General features: G+C 44.1%; 1 protein-coding gene across 1 annotated transcript in view; it reads right to left on the minus strand.

Annotated features, from left to right (window-relative positions):
- ADNP2 (ADNP homeobox 2) overlaps positions 1-11,695 on the minus strand; it is a 34,166-nt gene extending 22,471 nt beyond the window's left edge. Inside the window, exons 1-2 of the mRNA XM_018039711.1 lie at positions 11,592-11,695; positions 769-889 (exon numbers count right to left, since the gene is read on the minus strand). Of these exons, the coding sequence (XP_017895200.1) occupies positions 769-876 (108 nt within the window). The 5' untranslated portion in view covers positions 877-889; positions 11,592-11,695. The remainder of the gene's footprint in view (positions 1-768; positions 890-11,591) is intronic.

An 11,695-nucleotide genomic window follows, 5' to 3' on the forward strand; every position in this document is an offset into this window, starting at 1 on the left:
CCTGGAAAGAAAAGTTATGACCAGCCTAGACAGCATATTAAAAAGCAGACATTACTTTGTCAATAAAAGTCCATCTAGTCAAGGCTATGGTTTTTCCAGTGGTCATGTATGGATGTGAGAGTTGAACTGTGAAGAAAGCTGAGCACCAAAGAATTGATGCTTTTGAACTGTAGTGTTGGAGAAGACTCTTTGAGAGTCCCTTGGACTGCAAGGAGATCCAACTAGCCCATCCCTAAAGGAGATCAGTCCTGGGTGTTCATTGGAGGGACTGATGCTGAAGCTGAAACTCCAATACTTTGCCCACCTGATACAAAGAGCTGACTCATTTGAAAAGACCCTGATGCTAGGAAAGATTGAGGGCAGGAGGAGAAGGGGACAACAGAGGATGAGATGGTTGGATGGCATCATCGACTCAATGGACATGGGTTTGGGTGGACTCCAGTAGTTGGTAATGGACAGGAAGGCCTGGCGTGCTGCGGTTCATGGGGTCGCAAAGAGTCGGACACAACTGAGCGACTGAACTGAATGACTATAAACTCCCTCCTAAAAGTAACTAAAAACTGGAGCCTAAAGCAGTCACTTTAAACCATAAAGACATAAATAAGAAGGAATGCTGTTCCTGGGCCTCATTTTAAGAGGTAGCACTTTCCACCTTGAGGCGTCTGACCTTTTCAAAGTCCCGTTCAGGGTCCCATTCAAAGAGTCCCCCTCAGCCCAGGGCCTCCACGGTTACCGTCTTCTCTTCATCCATTACTCGTGTCCTCTTACCTTCAGCAGCTCCTTGCAGCTGTCAAGCCCAATGTCCACAAGAATGCTTTTCACCTTTTTCCGTACCTTCCTGATGTTGTCAAGATTCTCCACAGGAATTTGAAACATTTTTGAAATTTTCCTTTAAAGAAAAGAAAACAAAATTATAATAAGTGTATACACACACACACACACCCACACACCCCCACACCCACCCACACGGCACTAGTGGTAAAGAATCCGCCTGCCAGTGCTGGAGACATGAGACGTGGGTTCATTCCCTGGGTCAGGAAGACCCCCAGAAGGAGGGCATGGCAGCCCACTCCAGTATTCTCGTCTGGAAAATCCCATGGACAGAGAAGCCTGGTGGGCTATAGTCCATAGGGTCGAAAAGAGCCGGACACAACTGAAGCAACTTAGCATGCATCCATATACCCACACACACACACATGTATGTGCATAAAATTTTTAACAGGGTAGGTAAAGAAAGCAGAGTAATTTTCAACAAATTATTCTGGGACAATTAGATTTCTACAATCAAAGAATAAGTTGGATCCTTTCCTATTAGTATACACAAAAATTAATTTGAAATGAGTCCTATACATCCATGCATAAGTGAAAACTTTAAAAGTCTCAGAAGATAACACAGGCATAAATTTTCATGACACTGGATTTGGCAACACGTTCTCAGATATGATATCGTAAAGCACTAGGAACAACAGAAAAAGTAGCCAAGTTGGACTTCATCAAAATGAAAAACGTATATGCTTCAAAGAAAACCATCAAAAAAATGAAAAGAAAATCCACAACATGGGAGAAAACACTTGTAAATCTTATTTCTGATAAGGAACTTATATCCAGAATATATAAAAAAAACTCTGTGACAATAATTAAAGGACAAATATGCCAACTTAAAAACAGGAAAAGGATCTGGATATTTCTACAAAGACCATATACAAATGGCCATTAACCACTTAAGAATATGCTAAACAACATTAGCTATGGGAAAAGCAAATAGAAACCATCCTGAGATAACTCGTCACACCAACTAGAATGGCTGTCAATCTTAAAAGGAGCAGTAACAGTGCTGGCATGGATGTGAAGAAAGCGGATCCCCCGTGCACTGCTGGCAATAACGGCAGAAAAGTGGTGCAGCTGGTTTGGCAAAGTCCAGCAGGTCCTCAAAGGATTAAACATGTAAGTACCATATGAACCAGCAATACCACCTGAGAGAAATAAAAAACCTGCATCCAAACAAAACACTGCACAAGAATGTTCACAGCACTATTGCTCATAACAGTCAAAAACTAAAAAAGCGCAAATGTCCATCAACTGATAGATAAATAAAACGTGGTGGATCCGAAGAATGGAATATTATTTGGCCATAAAAAGTGAAGTGCTGATGCATGTTACACTGATAACCCTTGGGAAATATTATTCTAAGTGAAAGGCATCAGACACAAAGGACCACATATTATATGATTCAATTGACAGGAAATGTCCAGAATAGAAAAAATTTACAGAGACAAAAAGGAGAACATTGGTTGCTTAGGGCTGAGGAGAATGGAAGGTGATGTGGACAAGGTTTCTTTCTGGAACAGTGACAATATTCTAAAATCGACTGTGGTGATGTTATGCACAACTCTGTGAATGTACTAAATAAAAACTACTGACTGTACACTTTAAGCAGATGAACTGTACGGAACGTAAATTACATCTCAGTAATGCTGCTTTTGGGCTTTTCTAGGAGATTAGTTGGTAAAGAACTTGCCTACAATGCAGGAAACCCAGGTCTGATTCCTGAGTTGGGGAGATCCCCTGGAGAAGGAAATGGCACCTCACTCCAGTATTCTTGCCTGGAGAACCCCATGGACAGAGGAGCCTGGTGGGCTATAATCCATAGGGTTGCAAGAGTTGGACACGTCTCAGTAACTAAACCACCACCAACTCTGCTTTTAAAATATCTGAAAAGGCATAAAAATTAAAGTAAATCCTGTGGTAGCTGACCAGGATAAAAGGTGCAGCTGTGACCTTATTATCTGTAATAAATACAGATTCTAAAAATATATATTTGTTAATGTGTATGCGTATATTGAACAGCTCAGGCCACTGCAAGAGCCTGGAAGTAGTTACACACCAGTAGCAGACCACGCCTTGGGCTCAAATCTTCCTTTCTAAATATCACTTTCCCTTAAAAGGAAGCAGGGCTCCTTGGAAAAATGGCTGATTTCTGGGCTGGAGCACAGAAGAGACAAAATGATCCTAGAATGTCTTCTGCCAGAAAATAAAGGAGTTGCTCAGAAAATGGGGAGACATGTCAAAAGTACTCAAAAGAAGTCAGCTTGAAGAAGTTTCCACAAGCCAAAAATACGGGACAATGTGGGTACCAAATAAATGACGGTAACAGATTATAACCTGCAGCCCTGAAGTTTCCAAAGATAATGTCACCGTATCTCCCATCTACATGCTTTCCTCAGAAAATGTCCATGACATTCCTCCTAAGCAGCAGGGGCATCTACACTCCCATTCCTTGAACCTGGGCAGAACTCGGCAGCTCCCTCGACCAATAAAGCATGGCCATGTGAATGCCCAGGCTAGACCACAAAACGCCACACACTTTCCTTGCCTTTTGGGTACCATTACTCTTGGACTCTAGACTCCTTATTGCAAGAAGCTCAACTAGCCCACATGGAAAGGTTCCACATCAACCACTGGACATGAGAGTGAAGATGCTGTTACAGCCTGCAGCTGTCCACTCACCCCGAGTCTTTGAGTTTTCTCAGGTGAGGCCCCAGACATTGTGGAACATAAACGAGCCATCTCCCCCTGCTCCCACCTGAAGAATTACTGAATCTTTATATAAAATATTTCACTCCATGAAGTTTTAGGGTGGCTTGGTATTCAGAAACAGTTATCAAAATATAACCCACTAGAACATAAACTCAAGTTCATGATAACAAAAATAATTAAATTTAAAGTTTAGTCAACAACAGGGTGTTTTATATCATTTCCAAGCATCTCCCCACAAAATACTCATTAATAACCAAGGGGAAAAGAGTAATTCACAGAAGTCTGGAAGACATCCAATTAAGAGACAAAATTCCCTGTAAACTTCAGAAGTATCCAGATGATACAAGAGCACCATTCATAATAGCCAAACTGTGGAAAAAATCCAAGGGTCCATCAAATGGTGAACAGATGAGCAAAACAGGACATACTCATACCACAAGACACTACGACAATAAATATAACTAGGCACTGATGCACACAACAGCATGAACATCAGTATCTCAAAAACATGATGCTAAGTGAAAGAACACAGATGCAAAGTCCTCATATTGTCTGAGTCCATATATATGAAACGTCCAAGAGAAATCTAGAGATAGAAGGTAGATTAGTGGTCAGCTGTGGGTAACTGCACATGGATAGGTTTTGGGGGAACATGCTGGAAATATTCTAATACTAGATTGTGTTGTTAGTTGCACAATTCTATAAATTTACTAAAAATCAACTAATTATACTTCTTAAAGAGATGGGAACACCAGACTACTTTACCTGTCTGCTGAGAAGTCTATATGCAGGACAAGAAGCAACAGTCAGAACTGGACATGGAAAAATGTACTGGTTCTTGGGAAAGGAGTGCAAGACTGTGTATCGTCACCCTGCTTATATAACTTATATGCAGGGTTGTTGTTGTTCAGTCCCTAAGTCATGTCTGACTCTTTGCGACCCCATGGTCTGCAGCACACCAGGCTTCCCTGTCCTTCACTATCTCACAGAGTTTATTCAAACTCATGTCCATTAAATCAGTGATGCCATCCAACCATCTCATTCTCTGTCATCCCCTTCTCCTCTTGACCTCAATCTCAAATAACCCAGCATCAGGGTTGTTTCCAATGAGTCGGCTCTTCAAATGAGGAGGCCAAAGTACTGGAGCTTCAACTTTCAGCAGCAATCCTTCCAACGAACAGAGTACATCATGGGAAATGCCAGGCTGGATGACTCACAAGCCGGAATCCAGATTGCTGGGAGAAATATCACAACTTCAGATGTGCAGATGATACCATTCTAATGACAGAAAGGGAAGAGCAGCTAAAGAGCCCCCTGTTGAGAGTGAAAGCGGAGGAGTGAAAAAGCTGGCTTAAAACTCAATGTTCAAAAAACTAAGACCATGGCATCTGGTCCCATCACTTCATGGTAAATAGATGGGGGAAAAGTGGAAATAGCAGCAGATTTTATTTTCCTGGGCTCCAAAATCACCATGGACAGTGACTGCAGCCACAAAATTAAGACACTTGCTCCTTAGAAGGAAAGCTATGACAAACCTAGACAGCACATTGAAAAGCAGAGACATCACTTGCCGACAAAGGTCCATAGTCAAAGCTATGGTTTTTCCAGTAGTCGTGTATGGATGTGAGAGGTGGACCATAAAAACAGCTCAGCACCGAAGAATTGATGCTTTTGAACTATAGGAAAAGACTGTTGGGAGTCCCTTGGACAGCAAAGAGATCAAACCAGTCAATCTTAAAAGGAAATCAACAATGAATTGGAAGGACTGATGTTGAAGCTGAAACTCCAATGCTTTGGCCACCTGATGTGAAGAGCTGACTCACTGGAAAAGACCCTGATGCTGGGAAAGACTGAAGGCAGGAGGAGAAAGGGACGACAGAGGCTGAGATGGTTGGATGGCATCACTGACTCACTGGACATGAGTTTGAGCAAACTCTGGCACATAGTGTAGGACAGGGAAGCCTGGTGTGCTGCACACCATGAGGTCGCAAAGAGTTGGACACTACTTAGTAAGTGAACAATACTTAGAAAAAGAACATGCAAGGGAAAACTAAGGAACTGTTTCAGAGTGTGAGAGACTAAAGAAAATTAAATACAATGTGTAATTCTAACTAGATTCTTTACTATAAATGATGTTTCTGGCTGGCAAAACTTCAATGTGGGCTGAGGATCAGATGGTAACAATGCACTGATTTTCTGATTTTGATGGTTGTGTGCTGGGTATGTAGAATGTCCTTATTGTAGGAAATGGACAATATTGGAGTCATTTCGTGTCTTTTCTGGCAACTTAAGTTTCCAGTGATTCAGGGGAAGTTCTCTGTACTACACCAGCAACTTTCTATAAATCTGAAACTATTTCAAAAAAGGTTTTAATGCACAAACTATAAAAGCTACGAACAAAATCAGTTAAATTTGAGTTAAAGAAATGTCAGGTAAAATAATGCCAATTTTCAAATGATCAAAACAATAACTTAAAGATTGATAATATCCACTGGTAGTGGCATCACTGACTTGATGGACATGAACTGGAGCAAGCTCCAGGAGTTGGTGATGGACAGAGAAGCTTGATGTGCTACAGTCCATGGGGTCACAAAGTGTCAGACATGACTGAGCGACTGAACTGAACTGAAATGAACTGACTGGTAGTGAGGGTAAGTAGAAAAACATTACTTTCTCCATGTTTACACACCGACTGGCAGTGTCTCCCAAGATTTTTAAACAATTTCTCTGGCTGGAAATTCCACTTCTAAACCCTTTTACAACTCCTCCTCCCTCAAGGATAAGCTTGGAACCCCTTCTAAGAACTCCCAGAATGGCCAGTTTATACTTATTTCATTGCACTCACCTCACTACATTGTAATTATTTCCTTATATACCTATTTTCCCTTTTGAACTAAACATCTTCAGGGCAGGAATCATGTTTCTCTGCACATCTGGGCCTATCACAGAGGTTCAAAATGGACAGGCTATTATGGAGGATTGGTGAGTTGGAGTCCAAGACATTCTAAGTAAATAGATAAGCATCAAAAAAAATCACTGAGGAGGATCCTGGTAGGCTGCAGTCCATGGGGTCGCTAAGAGTCAGACACGACTGAGTGACTTCACTTTCACTTTTCACTTTCATGCACTGGAGCAAGAAATGGCAACCCACTCCAGTATTCTTGCCTAGAGAATCCCAGGGACAGGGGAGCCTGGTGGGCTGCTGTCTATGCGGTCCCACAGAGTTGGACACGACTGAAGCGACTTAGCAGCAGCAGCAGCAAAGGAATATCTGAATGTATTTGGCAAAAGGTAAGTAAACCTGAAAACATGGACCGGAATAAAACGAGACATGAAAGGGGCATTAGAGCTAACAGTGGGAAGAACTTTTCCTACTGGATAATAAGAAAATGTGAAGTATCGAGAAGCCAATTTGGAATGGGTACATTTTTCAGACCAGTTACCTATGTAAAAGTTATACTTCAGGTTCAGTAGAAAGCGAGTTTGAAGGATCACTTAGCATTTTAGAACCAGAAGATACAAAAATCACAGCAAGTAAAGTTTTAAAATAATAAAATTATTAACAATAAAATGCACTGAACTGAGTTCTAGGCTTCAAAAGCATAATTTAAAAGGCAAGTTGTCAAGAACCTTGTGGGAGCATTCTTAAAAATTAAGCACAGCGTCACTTTCAAGCCCAGACTGGCTTCTCTGGCCAGAGCTGCCTCAACAGAAACTTCCCTTCACCTTTTCCACTCACTCCACCAGATGTGCTGGTCTGTCCTCCTTAAGAGTTCCCGGAGCACTTCTTTACCAAAAGCTGGCTGATAAATAGGACTGACCAAGGTGAAGACCATCATCCACCTATATCTACAACAAAGAAGCTAAATGTATTGCTTGCAAAGAAATCTGGCCTCACACAGGAAGTGCTGATCTTATCACAGTTGAGAAACAGCAGTACAGGGACTGGCCACATTTCACAGGATGGTTCCCCAGCTGCTCCTGACAGGCCATCTCTCAGGAAGAAGGCGCTGAAGAGGCTTCCAGTGACCAGGCAAGTTTTAAAGGGCTCTGCAGGTACTTGCTCAAGGCTTGGGAGAAGGGCCAAAGTCTTCGTGAACCTGCAGAATAGGAGCTTTTCATTCTCAACTGTACACGCTCCCATCCCCTCACCACTGTTGCTGTGGTTCCCTCCCTCAAAACAAGTACCCAGGTCCATTCTTAATTTTTAAACAAAGTTTCCTGTTTATAGCATTTACTGTTTTAGGGAAACCAAGTAAACATAATAAAATAAAAGACACGTAAATCACAGAAGTTCTGTCAGGATCCTTGGTCTACTGTTGCCAACGACTTTGGGGTAAAAAAGCTGACTTTTACCATAATTTATCCATTCTCTAAGAGATGCAAGATTCTACACAAAAGGCCGAGTGGATTAATTAACTGGAAAAGAAGCTGCTTAATGCTTCCATGTATCTATAGATCCTTTACTGATGCTATTCTCTATATATTCTTAGAACTCAATTAAATCTGTATTTTCACCATTAGGAAACAGCAGGCTAATGCAGCTGTACTACCTACCAGGTTCAGTTCACAGTAAATTATTCTTTTCTTTTGTATTTTACTATTATTTTCAGCTGTGCTCGGTGCTTGCTGCTGCACACATGCTTTCTCTAGTTGCAAGGAGTGGGGCTTCTCTTGTTGCAGAGCACGGGCTCTAAACCCACAGGCTTCAGTAGTTGCCGCATGCAGGCTCAACAGCTGCACCATGCAGGTTCAGCAGTTGTGGCTCGTGGGCATATTAGCCACACAGCAGCTTCTGGAATCTTCCTGGATCAGGGATCGAACCTGTGCTCCTGCACTGGCAGGCAGACTCTTACCTGCTCCAAATCAGGAAAGTCCCACAGTAAATTACCTTTAATTTCGCAGCACGTGGTAGACATGAATTTACCAAAAATCGCATTAAAGTGCAAAAGAAAATCGGAGAAAGCAATGGCACCCCACTCCACTACTCTTGCCTGGAGCATCCCAGGAACGGGGGAGCCTGGTGGGCTGCCGTCTATGGGGTCGCACAGAGCCAGACACGACTGAAGCGACTCAGCAGCAGCAGCAAAAGAAGCTATTATTTTCCAAAGAGGCACTTAAAGGGTTTTTGTTGCTTTTTAGTATCACAATCATTTAAGAATATCCCATTATCAAAAAATAAACTGTAAAAAAAAGTCATTCTGGTAATAAACAGTAATTTTTTAAGTCATAGAACTTTCTTGTAAGTTCCTGTGAAATCTAAGTTCTGAAACGATTTCACTTGCAAAACAATCCAGAACAATGATCTCACAAGCAAGACTCTGGAGCTACACTGCCTGAGTTGAAGTAAACTCCACAGTTTACTACTAGTTGTGTGATCTTTAGCAAGTTACTTAATCCCAGGGACTGTTTCTTCTGTAAAACAGGGACTGCACAACCGACTCAGTAGTTTTGAGGAAGAAAATTCACTTAACACAATAAAAGCACTTAGAACATAAGACTGTGAGTTTGCTATTATCTAACTCCAAAAACTTAAAATGCAACATCCAAAAAAATAGGATCATGGCATTCTGTGGAAGCAGTCACAGATATTATTTTCTTCAGCTCCACAATCACTGCTGACAGTGACTGCCGCCATGAAATTAAAAGACGCTTGCTCCTTGGAAAGAAAGCTATGACAAAACTAGACAGTATTAAAAAGTAAAGACATCGCTTTGCCGACAAAGGTCTGTATAGTCAAAGCTATTATTTTTCCACTAGTCATGTACACATGTGAGAGCTGGACCATAAAGAAAGCTGAGCACCTAAGAATTGATGCTTTTGAATTGTGGTGCTGGAGAAGACTCTTTAGAGTCCCTTGGACTGAGAGATCAAACCAGTCCATCCTAAAGGAAATCAACCCTGAATATGCACCAGAAGGACTGATGCTGAAGCTCCAATACTTTAGCCACCTGATGTGGCCTCGCTGGAAAAAACGCTGATGCCACAGAAAGACTGAATCCAAAAGAAGAGGGTGGCAGAGAATGAGATGGTTATAGATAGCACCACTGACTCAATGGACTGAATCTGAGCAATCTATGGGAGATATTGGAGGACAGAGGAGACTGGAATCCTGTAGTCCTGGTGGGGGGAGGGGAGGTGGTGTTGGCAGTCAGACATGACTTAATGACTGAACAAGCTCCAAAAAATATAAGCGAAATGCTAAAACTACTCGAATACAGGGTTTTGTTGTTTCTTTTTAAGTAACTTTTAAAACACATGATATTTATACAATACATGAAAGCAAGAATCAAAGGTCTGGGTTCAAATACAGGAAGATTCCTTCTCTGACAGGCACCTTCAGCAAGTCCTCATGATTCAGTGTCCTCCTTGTAACACACTGCCAACAGGTCTGTGATAACCAGAGTGGCAGCCACAGCAGAATACTGGGGTGTGATCACTCAAAGTGACTACAACCATAAATTCACCAGAAACATATTGCAAACTTGGATCAAATTAAAAAGGTGTCCCAGATATCTTCATATAGATAGGTATCTTCCCTGGTAGCACACATGGTAAAGAATCTGGGTTCCATCCTCGGGTCAGGAAGATCCCCTGGAGAAGGGAATGGCTACCCACTCCAGCATTCTTGCCTGGAGTATTCCATGGACAGAGGAGCCTGGCGGGCTACAGTCCACGGCGTCACAGAGTCGGACACGACTTTCACTCACTCACTACTGGAGAGGAAGGTAGAGTGGTTACAAGAATTTTGTGTGTGTGTGTGTGTGTGAGCTGCTCAGTCGTGTCTGACTTTTTGCGACCCCATGGACTACAGCCCACCACGCTTCTCTGTCCATGGAATTCTTCAGGCAATACGGAGTAAGTTGCCATTTCCTTCCCCATCCTCTCCCGACACCAATCTTCATCTCCTAACCCTAAAACCAGCTCTCACATCCTTACCACTGCTCAGTCAGACGAGTGAGCCTGTCTCCTCCCAACTCCAGTCCCCCTCCAGACTAGCACCAGTACCCTTACGACACACAGATCGGTCACTTCCATGTCTAAAGACCACTCCAACAAACTCCCAATTACAACGAGAATATTAAAGTTCGTTCATAACATGGCTACCTACTCAGTAACAAGTTACACGTATTTGTAAACATGTATGTCTAAACAAGTTACACATACATTACTTGACTTCCAACCAAAGCCCAACAGCGCTTTCCTCAACTCGCACTTTTTACGTGGTCCTCTCCCCCAGAGCGCTCCTCCCGACTCCCGGTCCCACGTGCGTGCTGAGCCCTGAGGGGCTCGCCGGCGCCCTCAAGCACTTGCCCATCTGCATCATAAATCACCACACACAAGAGTCCTCCAGGTCTCAAGAGGCTGCCATTACCCATTCCATTCAATTATAAACAGTTTTAAGAGCATTCCGGCAAGCCTCTCATTCAAATTCAAAGAAAATACTTTTAACATTTAATTATTTAGCAACTGTTCAGTTAGAACTAGCGGCTACTATTTTCGACGTTCCCAAGCCAAGAGTCAGGAGAAATTCTGCGCGCTCTACGTAAGCGCGGTGAGCGGCGCTATGTGAAAAGTTCAACTGTAATGTCAACATCTGCACATCATCAGTATTCACACTGAGAACTCCAGGGTGAAGGAATTGGGGCTCCTCTCAGCTGTGCGCTCAAGAAAAAACCCGCCACAACGCAGGCAGCTGAGCGCGCTTCTGCCCGGCCCGCGTCCGCGCTCGCTCCGGGCGGCCCTCCGGCTCCCAGCCCGCCCCCTTCCCCGGCCCTCCACGGCCGCCGCCCTGTCCCCGCGTTCCCCTCGCCCAGATGCCGTCCCCCGCCCCGCCTCCCGGGCCCCATCCCCGCCCCCCTCGACCCCGGCCCCACGTGACGCGGAGGGACGACGGGCACCCTTCGGGCCGCGAGCCCCGGGCTGGCAGAACGTCGCGGGATTCGAGAGGCGGCCACCGGCCGCCGGGTGTGGGCGGGGTGGGGCGGGGCCGCCGCCGGGACTTCGCAGGCCGGGCCAGGGGCGTCGCCGCGGGCCGGGCCGGGGTTACCTACCGCTGGGCGCCCGCAGCGCCGCCGCGTCCCTCGCACGTCTCGCCGCGCCCGCTGGGGCCCCGCGCCCGCCCGCCTCCGCCCCGCGCGGCGGGACCCCCGCTCGG

Source organism: Capra hircus, chromosome 24, assembly GCF_001704415.2.
Source record: "Capra hircus breed San Clemente chromosome 24, ASM170441v1, whole genome shotgun sequence".
In the NCBI taxonomy this organism is placed as follows: domain Eukaryota; kingdom Metazoa; phylum Chordata; class Mammalia; order Artiodactyla; family Bovidae; genus Capra; species Capra hircus.